Raw genomic sequence first — 16,016 nt, 5'->3', positions numbered from 1 at the left:
ATTTATTTTTCCAAGAATTGGTTGATAACAAATCCAAGTATCAGCTGACATAATGAACTCATACTACATTATTAAATATTTTGGTTTATAGATTTACAAACACAAGAACGAGTGAGTCTTATTATAACTAATAGATTATCTGTACTAGCAATATGCTTTTAATGCAATCTGATAACATTTTTAGACTACAAAAAAAGAAATTAGCTAATGATAGGGGAAATATACCCTTAAGCAACATTAATAAATACTGTATTAGGTCTACAAGAAAATAGATCAAATTTGTTTCAAAATTATGTTTTTAAAGACCTAAGAAATGAATCGTGCTTTAGAATAATATACATATTTCAAGTTGTACATGGCTGCATATTTTACAAAGATGAAATATATTATTATATTACACTGACTCTATTATGTTAAGTTTATAAGCATAGATCTGTACAAAGGTGCAATGTCTTAATTTAGAATAATGTTTCTGAATTTTTTTCCATAAAATTCAATTATTTCTATATATGGAAACATATACAGCAATAAAAACTTCAATTTGTTTAGCATTCATCTTTCTTGTTTTTGTTCTTAAAGAAAATAAAAATATTTGATCTTAGTTTTTATCACTAGAGTCCAACATTGGGAAGATTTTTATACAAATATGTTTAGCAATAGTTAAGGCGCTAGATTCATAAATATGCAATTAATGTATTCTAAAATCATTGTACAATTTCATGTGCATAACAAATACATTTTTAATCTCCATTTTGTTAGGACTTAAGCTTGCTATAAGGATTATTGTATTTTATACAAGCATTTTGTGAACCTTCCAGATTAGTTTTGAGACCACTGGCTGAGAATGATGGGAGCTGTAATTCCAATGCATGTGGGAGTTTTAATTAGATACTAAAAACACAAACCGGGAAATTTGGCTAAATAAAGATACAAGGCATTTTTTCCTTCTTTGGTAAAAAAATTAGAACAGAGAATAGGAGTGAGTAAGTGGCTACTACATTTTTCTTCTCTAAATTATGGAAACCCAGTTCAAAGACACATGTATCATATTATAATGTTGGTGAGTGTCACTGATGCAAAACTGGCTCCACAAAAAGAGGGGGAGCCAGAAGGACTTCGGTTTTAGCGGTGGTTTCCTCAAATACATCCCAAAAGCTGGTTGTAAGACACTGAGGAGGAACCTAGGTTGGCAGTGTTTTTTTCGCCTTGAACAATAGCGACTTGAAAAGCCCTGGATGAAACAGGACTGATGAGATAGGAGGGTGGAGATCCCCTCATCCTCTGAAAGGTCCAGGTCAAATTGGCCCTCTTTCATGGACACCTCCAATCGAGAATCCACAGATTGATCAGAGCAATACCTGTCATAAGACCAACCTTGGCAGTCATCATGTGCTGAGGTATGAGCGTGAGGAGATGGCCTGGCTATCCCAGAGTATGAAGTAACCTGCCAGCTTAACTGTATCATCCCCACTACAATGCCCTATCTGATGGCTTTGTTTATGATACACTGCATATGGAGGTCTGGTGCCCTGTCAGGGGAAGCAGCTTGGACCCCAGCAGCCATTGGATTAATGGTCACGGAGTGTGAAGACCTGCCTGGAGTCTGACTTGTCCTCAGCCGAGGATGGTGGGACCCACAGATCAGAGTCCTGAATATTGAGGTTCAGACTGTCCAGAAAGAGGACTTCTGGTTGGTCAAGTAAGGATACCTTGGCACAGTTATTGGCCACACCATCCTTGGTAAGCAGACTAGCATCAGCATAGTGTCTGGAGCATGGCTGCGGCTGGACCAGGCACAAATTTTCTCAAAGGCTTTGTCTCTGCAGTATTTTTCCTGCTGGGTAGCCCTGGAGATTTAGATTTAGATTTTATTGGATTTGTATGCCACCCTTCTCCGAGGACTCGGGGCGGCCTTGGAGAGTCCTCTGAAGACCTTGGACTGGGGGATACTCTCAGAGGAAAGTTGAATGTGTGCCCTATATCCTTTCAGGGAGTGGTCTAGTTCCACCTCTTGGTCTGAAGGATTGATGTCTTTCTTCTGGCTTTTGACAGAGTGGGACCTGAAAGGTTTGTCTGGCCCAATGTCGTCTACCATTGAAGCAGTAATTAAATGCAGGAAAAAAGCAGCTGAGACAAGTGCTGAGGTGAATACAAAATGGCCTCCTCCTCACAGAGTGTCCTTGTGTAAAACAAAATGGCTACCCCCTCAACAATATAGCCATGAAACAAGGCAGTCCATTGGTAAAACAAAATGGCTGACCCTTTCAGCAATATGGCCACAAAACAAAAATGGCCATGTCAGTCACAGTGCCAAACAGCTATAGATTGTTAAGAGGCCACTGCAGTTTGCAGGCAGTCAACCGTTCATGGGGGCACCCATGTTTTATGAGGCGGTGAAGGCAAAAAGATGGAGCTGGAAGACTCCTGTGCCAAGGGTAAAGAAAGCAAGCTGTTCAAGTGTACGAGCTCCTGCGGACTTTCCAGATCTAAATTATCCACCTTTGATGAGATTGGACCTGAGCACTAGACTCTTCTGGCTGGTGATCTCCTGAGCACAATGCTCCTGTGGCTAAAGGGTGAAGTCCCCAGTAAGCAGCGGAGTTCAATCAGCCAACACCAGCAAAACTGTAAGATGCAATGCTGCAAGAGCGCAGGAACTCTGTGACCAGACTTTAGATAGCCAGTCAATCAAAACTGGAGAGCTGGAAGCCCGTGGCCCGGCAGGAAGGGGAACCCTCCCTGCGTCCCAGTTTCCAAATAGCCCTTGGCTGGAGGCTTGGTAAAAGACACAGCCAGAACTGGAGATCTGAGCCACGCTCAACTCAGCAACTCAGATATGTTTTTAAAGGAGTCAGCTGGGGAAAAACCCATGAAATTTTTTGGAAAGGAATCTGTAGAAAGGTGGAAATTATCACTCAGGATGGTAGATAAAAACATGTGTCCTTTCAGACTGAGGACTGAGTCAAAGAGGGGGAAATGAAGGCAGAGTTTGACAGACTCAACCCTCATTGTCTGAATGGATGGTGTCATCTCATCCTTGGTTGTTAGCTTGACCCACAATGGAGAACTTTACCTTTACCAATGGAAGCATGACTGAAAAATGTGGCAAAGGATGGAAGGAATTTATTCTCACCTGAATCCATTTGTCAGGAATTGCCATGGCCATCCGGTAATCAAATCCAAATCCTCCTTCAATTACTGGACAACAAAGTGCTGGCATTCCAGACACATCCTAAAAGAACTATAAGTTACTTGACATATAATGAAATATCATAAAATAAGACTATCTGGAATTGAAAATAAGAAGAGAGATCCTCCAGAAGAATTAACATTCAGCCATAAATAATGAAAATATTTTCAATCTCATTCAATATTAAAGAATCATAAATACAATAATCTGCAATAAATATTATGAAAGCAAGTTGTTTCCTGTTCATATTTTTTCTCATGCTGCAAAGAACTGTGAAAATTAATCAGTACATGATATGTACTTGAAATACGCACTAATGAAAAAACTGATGAAGGACAACAGTTTTATGGCTATTCAAACTGTCTTTTCACTTGCTAATAATTAATTACATATAGTATAACAGAAGTAGCTTTGGAAGAATCAGGACAACTCAGCCAAGCTGACTTACCATAGCATCTTGCCCTGGTTGACTCACCCTGAGACCACTTATCATATGACAATTCAGTGCAGGATAACTCAAGGGGTAAATGAATTACAGTGGGCCTTGTCTTGCTTTAGGTTTGAGGCTTCTTGAGGCTGAGGTGAGCTGCAATTCTACTTGTCTCTCACTTGAGTTACCAGCATTGAATTGTCTAATGGCAAGTTGGCTACAGCAAGTTGGTCATAGCAAATTCACCAGGGCAAATTGGCCAGATTTGGAATATTATCAATACTGTTACTTATTTTTTTTCAATGCATAGGAAACTGGATCAGATCTCTTTTGTTGGAAAGCACCCAGAATAGTTTTAAAAAGTTATATAAGTTAAGATTCAAATCTTTATGGAATAGTATTATAACCAATCTACCCTAGACTATATGTGTGCATTTTCTTTAGAATTCACTGCACTTGCATGTAAGATCAAATTCATGTTAGCCACTTGTAATTTAGAAGAATATCAATAATTCTTCCCTCTCAATTTATTTCTGCCACAAGCAAGTGGATCAATTCCACATTTTGTACAGAGGCTCCCACTTGAAAAGAAGTTAAAGTAATTTTCAGTTTAACTAGAATAAATTGAAGGAATATCTTGTTTACAAAAAAGTATATGAGAAAATGCAAAAAGATTATAAAATAGGAATCCTGATCACCCTATTATGGCTTACTGGATGATGGACTCATTTTATTTGAAAAGAACCTCAAAAATCAATAAAACAATTTTAAGTTTAATACATTCCATAGTTGCTTCATTTCACCAGTTTTTGTTTAAAATGCAGTGTAATTATTTCTCCAGGACCAAGGCCTGTACAATTTAAATGTTAAACAGTTAAAAATGTTAAGAGATAAAAGTATATAAAGATTTCTAAAAGTACTTCTTTACTTGTAATAACAGCAATTCTAGCACTATCTTCTAAATGTAATTCTGGCAAATATATTGTTATTTATAATTCATGGACGAAGAATTAAACTTACCAAACAATAGTCATAATGAATTAGAAATAGGAAGAACATTAGGTCCTCATAAAGGTTGTTGTTACAAAGATACATAAAAATTTAGCTGTAAAGGCAATATAGTGAGTTTCCAAAGTCATAAATACATTATAGAACAGTTAAGTCATGACAAAATTCATTGTTTAAAAGAATTATAATTCTAATTATCTCTCAACTCATGGTTGTCCCAAAGGTTCTTTTTCAAAAGGCAACTGGATTTTGTTTTTCCTTGAAAATACTGTATTGCACTTCTTATCCAAGAAGCTTCTTTAGTTCTTTCAGAAACTGAAAAAGCACTTTTAGGACAATTCTAATGATTGTATTATAATTAGGCTGCATCTTAGAAATACTTGCTGATGCTCATGGGAATACACTTGGACAGGAATATACTTTACAGCATATATTTAATTCTACAACTGAAACTAGTAAAATGTTTAACAAATCTTGCATCATGCTTAAGCATTAATAAACTGAAATTAATATAACTAATAATGATTTGTTCAAAACAGCTTTCAAATAAATAAATACATAAATAAATGGGTTAATGTAATCTGAGAGTTACCTCTGCTACTGTTATACATTCTGGATGCAAAGTATGTGTCATGTAGTTTGCCATCATTAGGTAGGCCACCGCATCTTCATCAACATGCATACCAAAATATTCATTGTAATCTCCACTAAAGCCTTCACCTAATAAATAAATTGCCAAGTGTCATAAGTGAAAGTTATAGGATTTACTGTAGGTTTTCAGATAAAACTCTTAATTATTTGAATTGTGGTACGATCGCTGATATACAAATTAAACTTACTAATTCCATGATGGTGATATAGCATAGATGATACGCCATCAAATCGAAACCCATCAAAGGCATACTCTTCCATCCACCATCTTAAATTGGAGAGAAGAAATCTCAGAACTTCCCAGCTGAAATATAAATAACATATCTCAAGTGTTAATGAATAACATATATCTACTCCTAGTGTTTCTATATTCACAATTTTATCACGTTTTTGATAAAAGAATAAGACCACAAAACTAATTGTCATTATTTGCTACCTTTATAAATACATTTTTTGTCTGATAATGTTCAGACAATACGTGTATGATTTTTCCCACCTGCAATAGAAAAAGACACTTGGTAAATGAAGTTAATATCATTAAAGGAAAGGTAATTATTTACACACTCACATACGCATCCATCTAATTTTGGTTTTGGTGTTAAAAAAATTCGTACACACACATACACCACACACACATTTCATGCCTTACCATAAATTACTCAACAACTGAAAAAACAGTCAATCTATATGGATATACCATATTTTTCAGAGTATAAGATGCACCTTTTTGCTCCTTAAAAGAGGGTCAAAAACTGAGTGTGTCTTATATTCCGAATGTACCCCACCCACCCGCCAGCCCCCACCCTTCAGAGGCATAAGGCAACATGCCTCACCACTTGGCCTTGAAGAGGAAAGCATTTTCATTGCATTTCAGGGGGCAGACAGTTCAGGTCAGTGCTGGTCAGTGCTGCCGCCCGAAATGCAATGCTCTGTTTTGGTCTCTGCATGCTTCGTTTTTGGAATCGTGGAGGGCATCGTGGCACTTCCTCCCTACTTCCAAAAACGGAATGTGCAGAGATCAAAAAAGAGTATAGCAAAAATAGGGCCCGAGGAGGCATCACGTTTCAGGCGAGTGGGTGATTCCTGCCAATGCTGCAGCCCAAAAATACTTTCCTCTTTGATTCCACAAAGGGGGCATGCAGCCAGTGCTGCCTGTCACCCGAAATGCAATGTTCTTTTTTGATCTCCAAACAGTCCATTTTTGGAAGTGGAGAGGAAATGCCACAATCCCATCCCTGATTGCAAAAACGGAGCTTGCAGAGACCAAAACAAATCATTGCATTTCGGATGACAGGTAGCGCCGGTTGCACGCCCAGTTGAATTGTCAGTTGCTGAATTGTCTCATGGCAAGTTATCCCAGGACGAGTTGGCCACAATGAGTTGTCCCAATATGGCATAAAAAAGCAGTCTCAAACTGTTCAAAGTCAGAATAAGATATTCAATAAGGATATCTTCTCTGTATATCTTCTCATTTGCAAACAAAGCAGCCTCTGTGGCAGTGTGAGGTCTGTGCAGATTTTAATATTCTCTAGTTCCAGGGTTGAATTTCTGGCATGTGAAGTTTTCTCAGTTTAACAGTATTACACTGTTTGACCATGATGCAACAACAGGTGGAAAAGTTGGTGATTTTTGGAATCCAGGAGGAAAGCTTTACAATCGAGGAAGAAGATGGTGGGTGGGGGGTCTGGAGAGTGGAGCCTTCAGTGCCAAATCCCTCCCCCATGAAAATCCCACCCCACCCACTCCAGTTAAATGCCCAGAATTGGTTTTTGCTTGTTTTGTTCCCCTAAAATTAAGGTGCGTCCTATATTCTGGTGCGTCTTATACTCCAAAAATACGGTATTTCTCTCCACACAACATTCTGCAGAGATCTTCCTTCAGATACAGATCTTTTGGAATTAAATTAAAAGAAATATGTATGAGGATTTTAATCAGAGGATTTGAAAGCTATGGATAATAGAAAATGTTTTTAAATTTCTGAAATTGTCATCACTACAATGACATATTGGAAATACTATTTTTTAAAAATTCTGAATAACTTATTTCAAATATTTATTTCTCAAAAAATTTCAATAAATTACATGAATAAAAAGTTAGCAAATATTTTTTTTATTTATTTAGCACTCACTCCAGAATGTATGCTTCTAGGAATAAGGACAAAAAAATACCCCCACAAAATACAATACCTAATTACCCATATAATTATGGCTGCAAGAATATCCTATGCACAATTTTGGAAAAACAAAGAAATCCCGCCAGAAAATAATATCATAGACAAACTCTTTAGATGTTTAGAAATGGATATGATGACCATAGAAATTAAGGGAATTAGCAACTCAGAATACTATGAGATTTGGAATAATTGGTATAATTGGATTGGCAATAGAGGCAAAAGACTGGGATAAAATGTGAAAAGATGTACAAAAAATGAGAAATATATACAGTACTGTAAACATGCAATTTAATATACAGTGGTACCTCGAGATACGAGTTTAATTCGTTCCGGACCTGGGCTCTTAAGTCGAGCAGCTCTTATCTCGAACGACTTTTCCCCATAGGAATTAATGTAAATAATTTTAATTGGTTCCAGCCCTCAAAAAACTCACAAAGTTAGTCTAAATTATGCAGAAAGACATGTTTTTAATGAAGAAATGTACATGTACATATAAATGAATAATGAAGTTTCTTTCACTTAACTTGTAAACTTTCTTAAACTTTTAAATTTACATATGTTCAACTTCTCTGCCACCCAATCCTGTAGGACAGAGGTCCCCAACCCTTTTTGCACCAGGGACTGGCTTTAAGCGATCAAGAGAGGAATGGGTGAATGAATGGACGGAGGGTGGGAAGGAAGGAAAGAGGGAAGGGACAGGAACAGAGGAAGGAAGCAAGGAAACTTATGAAAGGGGAGAGTAAGAGAGGAATGAGTGAAGGGAGGGAGGGAGGGAAGAAGGTGGGAAGGAGAAAGAAAAGAAGAAATAGAGGAAGGGAAGGTAAAAGAGAGAAAGAAAAAGAGCAAGAAAGAAAGAAAGAAAGGGGGAAGGGACAGGAACAGAGGAAGGAAGCAAGGAAACTTATGAAAGGGGAGAGTAAGAGAGGAATGAGTGAAGGGAGGGAGGGAGGGAAGAAGGTGGGAAGGAGAAAGAAAAGAAGAAATAGAGGAAGGGAAGGTAAAAGAGAGAAAGAAAAAGAGCAAGAAAGAAAGCTGCAAGCACCCCCCCGAGCCCCCCAGGCCGGCTGCAACCTTTTAAAACACGCGCGCCGCTTCGCAGCTATCTCCTGAAGCCGAACGCGGAAGTTAGCGTTTGGCTTCAGGAGACAGCTCCTTGGCGCTTGTATCTCGAATTTGGGCTTGTAAGTAGAACAAAAATATCTCTCCCCTCCCAGCTCTTATCTCGAGTTGCTCTTAAGTAGAGCAGCTCTTATGTCGGGGTTCCACTGTATGTACTTATAAAGAGATAATTATAAGAAATATAACAAGCTTTAAAAAGTGGGCATATATCTGTATTAAATTATAGAAATGTTTTTAAAATTTGGAAAAACTAATAATTAAAACTTTTTTTAAAAAGTTAGCAAATATATTTACTAATGTTTTACTGGAAAAATACATAAATTCATAAATTTAATATACAACAAAAATGTAATAAACAAAAAATATTTTAAAATTGTTGTATATAAAAATAATATACAATAATATACCACTAAGACTTGTCAAAAAAGTGATATTCTTTTGAATTGAATAGGTTGAAACTATGGGGAACATATTTTCCCATAAGGTTGCTTTAGAAAAGGTTGTTTTAGAAATCTTGAATTTGTAAAAAATAAAAGTTTGACCAGAAATTTAAAAAATACTGTAGTTTTTGTACACTAAGATGTACTCTCCCCCCCACCAAATAAGTGGGTGAATATGTCTGTGTGTCTTATAAAGCAAATAGTACTATGGCAAGGAGAGGGGGGTTAGTGGGGCATTTGTCACCCCTGCCTGTCACCATTACCGCTCAGAAACGCTGAAGCCTTTGCTTCTAAGTAGCTGATTGACAGTTGGATTGCCCTTGCAGAAAACGTCCAATTAACTGTTTTAGATAGCAGGGATCACCACCACCTAGAACAGCTGATCAGCGGTATTCCACCTGTCAACCAGCTGTTTGGCAATGAAAGCTCCAGCATTTCCTGATGGCGGCAGCAGATCAATTCATTTGACCGGTGGTGGGTGCAATAGAGCAGAGCCCTGATACTGGGGCTGCAATAACATGCTGAAGCTGACCAAGCTGTTTGCTGCAAGGACACTAGCCAGATGGATGCTGAGAGGCAGAGGCAGATTTTTTTTTCTTGTTTTCCTCTTCTAAATATAATGTGCATCTTATGGTCTGGTGCATCTTATAGTGTGAAAAATATGAAGGATATGAAAAATATCCTTCAAAACCTAAACTATACTCTCTGTCTTAAGATCAAACTTTATGACACCACACCAAGTAAAGGGAGTAGCCATTTTAGTACCTGGCTTGATGTAGAAAATACAGAGTCCAAGAAAGATCTCTAGGAAAATAAATCATATATTGAAAAACAAAATTTGAATCCTTTTCTAAAATGCACAAGAAAAGCCAGAAATAGTAGTACTATTTTTTTAATTTCTTCCCTGTACCGATCCACAAAATCCCATTTTGATATATGTGCATAATAGCTATTACACATAATAGCTCTTTTTAGAAAACAGATCTGGAAACTATAATTGGTACATGGGTAGCAGAAGAATAACAAACACATTATTTTAAATGCATGGTTGTACGCTTGAATAAACCATTCAGATTTCCCACTAGCTGACACTTAAAATTTCAGTTCTCTAATATTATACTATGAATATCTGGAATTTTATTTCCATAGGCAGACAGTTGTTAGACCCTATATTCAAAGTGTATGTGGACAAATTTGTATGCATAATACCGGAATAATGGATTTCAGAGATTCGGGGAGTTAGGCAATATGTTTTTTTTAAGATGCAACACAACAATTGTATTAGAAATCTGTACATTCTCCCAAGAGCTCCAGCAGTATTTTTATCAAGAGGAAATATGGTGACATTTACAAACTAATATTTAAATACTGAAAAAAAATGGTTTTACATGCTAGGACAATCCTTATCTATTTTGTATTACCAAAGAATACTTGATATCAGGAGGATGAACATTAATTTCCAAAATAAGAGTAAATATAGTATTCCACCTGGGACATATATAGAACACAGAACCACCCTAGAGTCATGATTATGAAGTTGGAAGTGCCAAGTAATCTTATCTGAAAAATCTCCAACAAGAATTTGATAGAATCTGCCCTTCTAGCTTATGACTAATGGTTCTTAAAATAGTATAAAATCCTGGCTTCCACTAATATTGTGAATGTACTGTATGTGCTTATTAGTGCAATAACTGAACCTTTATCATGTTATTTATACTTGTGCGAAGTATATGCTAACAAGTATTTCTAACATTTCATTTACAATGAATGTTTTATAATTCCTGTGCATTGTTCTTTTTTCTTTTTGTTATTTCAAAAGCAATAAAATTGCACACACACACACAAACGTATATACAGTACATATATACAAGAGAGAGAGGGAGGGGAGGGGAGGGAGAGAGAGTCAGTCAGGTTTAGCAGTCAGGTTGATGACTTTGGGCTAGTCAATCTCTCTTAGTCCTAGAAAGTAAGCAATAGTAAATCTCTGGTGAACATATTGAAAACTATATGGACTTGCCCATGTAGTTGCCCCTTAAAAAACACAAACCAAATCACATTACAGGGCAAATTTCCATTTCAATAATAATATATTCTAATATAGTTTAGCCTTCTGTACTAACCAATAAAACTATCTTTTTGGTGCTCATGCCCTGAGATTAATATATAGTATAGACAATGAAGCCACAAAGGTCACTAGTCAATATTATACAGTGATCCCCCGGGTATTGCGATCCCGATCATTGCGAAATGGCTATATGGCGATTTTGCAACCCGGAAGTAAAAACACCATCTGCGCATGCACGCCCTTTTTTCTATGGGCACGCATGCGTAGATGGTGCCGGGCAGATCAGCTGCTGGGCGGCTTCCCTAGGTCTTCCCCCTCTTGCTGGCGGGAGGGCGAGCGGCGGGCATCAGCGAGGAGTTTCCCCACCGCCCACGCAAACTCCTCGCTGCCGCTCGCCCGCCCTTCGCCCGCCCACGCCGTTCATTCTCGCCGCTTCCCAGCTGAGTCCTGAAGCGAATTGGCTTCAGGACTCAGCTGGGAAGCGGAGCGAGCGAGCGGCGCGAGCGAATGGCTTGTCCGCCGCCTGTTTGCCCGTGCGCCCGCCCGCCCTTCGCCCGCCCACGCCGTTCATTCTCGCCGCTTCCCAGCTGAGTCCTGAAGCGAATTGGCTTCAGGACTCAGCTGGGAAGCGGCGCGAGCGAGCGGCGCGAGCAAACGGCTTGTCCGCCGCCTGCCTGCTCGTGCGCCCGCCCGCCCTTCGCCCGCCCACGCCGTTCATTCTCGCCGCTTCCCAGCTGAGTCCTGAAGCGAATTGGCTTCAGGACTCAGCTGGGAAGCGGCGCGAGCGAACGGCGTGGGCGGGCGAAGGGCGGGCGAGCGGCAGCGAGGAGTTTGCGTGGGCGGTGGGGAAACCCCAGCGCCGCTTCCCAGCTGAGTCCCCTTCCCATGAACCCCAATCTTCGGCTCCTCGCTAGCGCTGCGGAAGTAAAAACACCATCTGCGCATGCGCAGATGGTGTTTTTACTTCCGCAGCGCTACTTCGCGAAAAACCGATCATTGCGGGGGGGTCCTGGAACGGAACCCTCGCAATGATCGGGGGATCACTGTACTATGTACAACTCTTTAGGTGACGTCCATTCTTTATAGCAGAGGTCCCCAACCTTTTTTGCACCAGGGACCGGCTTTCAGCTAGACCAGTTTTCCATGGCCCGGTGGGGGGGGGGAGCTAGCTGTCAGCGGCGCCGTAAAAGGGGCGATCAAGAGAGGAATGGGTGAATGAATGGACGGAGGGTGGGAAGGAAGGAAGGAAAGAGGGAAGGTACAGGAACAGAAGAAGGGTGCAAAGAAGCAAAGAAAGGTGTGAAAGGGGAGAGTAAGAGAGGAAGGAGTGAAAGAAGGGAATGAGGGAGGAAAGAAGGGAGGAAGGAAAAGGAAAGCAAGAAATGGAGGGAGGAAAGGAAGGGAGGAAAGGAAGGAAGGAAGAAAGAAGGAAAGAGGGAAGGTACAGGAACAGAGGAAGGAAGCAAGGAAACTTATGAAAGGGGAGAGTAAGAGAGGAAGGACTGGAGGGAGGGAGGGAAGAAGGTAGGAAGGAGAAAGAAAAGAAATAGAGGAAGGAAAGGTAAAAGAGAGAAAGAAAAAGAGCAAGAAAGAAAGAAAGAAAGAGAAAGAAAGAAAGAAAGAAAGAAAGAAAGGCAACTTCAAAGAAAGGCTCACTGAGCATCTCTCACTCTCTCTCTCTTTCTATCCCTCTTTCTTTCTTTCTCTTCCTTTCTCTCTCTCCTCTTCCTTTATCTCCTCTTTCTCTCCCCCCTCTCTGCCCCTTTCCCTCTCTCTTTCTCTCTCCCTCTCTTGCTATCTCTCCCCCCTTTCCCTCTCTTTCTCCCTCTCTTTCTCTCTCCCCCCCCCTCTCTCTTTCTCTCTCTCTCCCCCTCTTTCTCTCTCTTCTTCTCACTTTCTCTCTCTTGTTTTCTTTCTGTCTCTTTTGCTTTCTCTCTCTCTCACTCTTTCTCTCTTGTTTTGTTTCTCACGCTCTTTCTCTCTCTTGTTCTCTCTCTCTTGCTATCTCTTTCTCTCCCTTTCTCTCACTCTCTCTTTCTCACTTTCTCTCTATCTTGCTGTCTGTTGCTTTCACTCACTCTCGTTCTCTCTCCGTTCTTCTCAGCGGTGACGCGCGCACGCCCTGCCCGCCTCACATTTGCCGAGAGGACTTTCGCCCCGGGCTCTCAGCAAGGGGGTTTGCATGAGAGGCGGGGCCGGCGGAAGGTGATATTCAATGTCGGGGGCGCACGGGCGGTTTTGCGCGCGCTCCCTATCTCCCTGCTAGCCCACTCGGAATACGTATTCAAAATAAGAAAAGCCTTTGCCGTGCGTTCCGGGTGCGGGAGGAGCTGCGGTGAAAGGCAGGAGGTGGCAGAGGAGCAGAGGGGGCAAATCGGGCGGGCGGTGGGCAGCGCGGAAAGGCCGAGGGGGCCCTGGCGCCGCGGACCGGCTGAAAACCCCCAACGGCCCGGTCCCGGTCCGCGGACCGGCGGTTGGAGACCCCTGCTTTATAGGATTCAATTTAAAATACTCCCAATTTTGGCTACTGCTCATCTTCCAGCTAACTGGAAAAAGTTCTGCCATATATTTTTAATTACTAATTTTCCTTACTTTATGCCATTATTATTCCCTTATTTGTCTTCTTTTTTAAATTGAAATTGATCAGATCACCTGAATCTCTAGACTGCTGAAAGTCTGTGAGTATCTGGCTCTTTTTCACAAGCACTTGATCTTACATGCATCAATAGAAATTACCAGTGGGAATTGACACATTGCTTATCCTTGGCCCTGGAAAAAGCAATTCATGAGCCAAGTCTCCAGCTTGTATTCATATGCCTATTGAATATGTTTACAAACTCAATCATTGGACAATTTGATCTATATACTATTACAACTTTGGTTGTCATCACCTTTCACTGGGAGAAATAGTGCATAAAATACTAAAACAATAGTGCATTGGGATAACAATTTTTAAACCTTAATGGGCTAATTTATAAAACGTGTCCAAAATCTGAGACCTATGGCAGCCAAGAAATTCTATTTGAAGAAGTTGTGAATCCTTCAGCACTATTGTTGGGCTGGCACCGTAGCTATGTGATCATTCTGTGACAATTTCTTAGCCAATCTCACTATCCTTCACTATTCCCCCCATTCAGCAGCAACTATTTACATCCATGCTGATCAAGGAAGGAAGGAAAGGAACAGGAAGGAAGGAAGGAATCCATCCCATGCACCCTTCCAGGTCCATGCCATATTCCTTATGCTTCCTTATCTATGCTGCCTCCCATATCTCTTCCTAAACCTGCACTACTGCCAGCATATCTTCTGCAATTCTTGCAGCACATGTTGCATACCACATGCATTGCCCCTGACTCACATCAATCCCTGGCATATTTTTCATAACCTGTGCAGGACTCTTGTGCACCGCACACATGCTTCCCAACTGTGTCACTTCTTGCAAGCCTTTCCTAACATATGTAGCCTCTCTTGCGTATCCCCATGTACCCTCCCCCATTCCATCTTCTTTGCTTGCTGGGAAGTAACGCGTTCCTCTACAGCACATCTTGTGTAATCTCAAGCATTTTCAGTCACTGTTCTGTGCACAATCCTTGGATCGAAACCCCTGACTCAAAAATCCTTTATTTTATGAATAAATCAAACTCTTTATTGATATAAGCACACATAATGAAAAACAGGTTTTAAATGGCCAGGAAGAAGGGAGTATTTTCTCTTTAGAGTTAAATATCAACAATGTCCAGAAAAACTCGACCTAATCAGCATTCCTAGATAACACAGTCCATTTATCATTTAAGCAGATGGATTTTGCTCATGGAGTCCTGGCAACAAGCATCCAGCACAGAAATGAGTTTTATTGTGTCAGAAATCATGGTTTTAAAGCTTTGTTCAAGCACACCCCCAGTCTCACATCTCTTCCATTGAACGACGTTGAATCCCCATACCCAATTTCCCAAGACCCTTTGCCTTTATACTCCTGGAAGTGACATCACACCACAAAGAGGATAAGTCAATACATTGATACCTTTTATTGGGCAACTCCTCTTGCCTTCTGAGCAATCTTCTATAGCGAGGGTCTATCCACTGACTTTCTACTCTAATGTCTTCCTCATCCTCTGACTGGGACCACTCTTCCATTGTCCTATCAGCTCCCTCTAGTGGTTTCTCAGGGTCACTCAAGTCCCTCATTCTCGCTCTCTGCTTCAGCTGGGAATTCCCCTGGCCCAGGGTATCCAGAGGGATCTGGCTCATCCTCCTCAGAATCTAACATGATTTGAGGTGGACCAGAAGCACTCACAACAGGCACCATTCCCAACTGTGTCCCATTAATGATTGTCATAGGGGTCAAATAAGCAATGAAGAAACAATCAATATTAATAAAAAATTTAGGATACAAGCAACAAGTTACAGTCATACAGTCCTAAGTGGGAGGAAAAGGATGATAGGAATAATGAGAAAAACTAGTAGAAATAGAAGTGCAGATTTAGTAACCTTGTCACCTCCTACATGTCCTACTTTATTCATGCAGGTTTTTGTGAACATCCACATGACCCACATACATACTCCAACTGTGCTGCTCCTGTGACTTCCTTGACCCAGACAACATCTTTGATCCACTTCTGACTACACTTCCTGACTTATGCCACTCACACATGCACTCTCCCTGATACATGAGGGTATTTACGCCCTACATCCGTACATTCTTTCATACCTATATGACACCTCTGGAATACACCTACATACTATTTTTGACTTGCACCCCCTCTAACTTCCTCTTCCACCTGCAGTTAGCAGTAGCCATTTACTTTGCAACTACAAGCTGTCATTAGCCCAGTTTTTACTTACAAACTTCTCACAAGTAAATTAAATGAGATAGCAATCTAGTAGGAATGGGAGAGAAGGAGGGAAGGAGGAAGAAAGGAAAGAAGGAGGGACGGAGGGAG

General features: G+C 40.4%; 1 protein-coding gene across 2 annotated transcripts in view; it reads right to left on the bottom strand.

Moving 5' to 3' along the window:
• Nucleotides 1-16,016, bottom strand: part of GBE1 (1,4-alpha-glucan branching enzyme 1) — a 155,355-nt gene that overhangs the window by 52,951 nt on the left and 86,388 nt on the right. For both annotated transcript variants that reach the window (XM_070750257.1, XM_070750256.1), the window contains exons 8-10: nucleotides 5,468-5,583; nucleotides 5,221-5,348; nucleotides 3,134-3,232 (exon numbers count right to left, since the gene is read on the bottom strand). In XM_070750257.1, the coding sequence (XP_070606358.1) occupies nucleotides 3,134-3,232; nucleotides 5,221-5,348; nucleotides 5,468-5,583 (343 nt within the window). The remainder of the gene's footprint in view (nucleotides 1-3,133; nucleotides 3,233-5,220; nucleotides 5,349-5,467; nucleotides 5,584-16,016) is intronic.

The sequence above is a fragment of the Erythrolamprus reginae genome, chromosome 4 (genome assembly GCF_031021105.1).
Source record: "Erythrolamprus reginae isolate rEryReg1 chromosome 4, rEryReg1.hap1, whole genome shotgun sequence".
Lineage (NCBI taxonomy): Eukaryota > Metazoa > Chordata > Lepidosauria > Squamata > Dipsadidae > Erythrolamprus > Erythrolamprus reginae.
The sequence above is the reverse complement of the archived record's forward strand: the minus strand, read 5'-3'. Positions and strand labels throughout refer to the sequence as shown.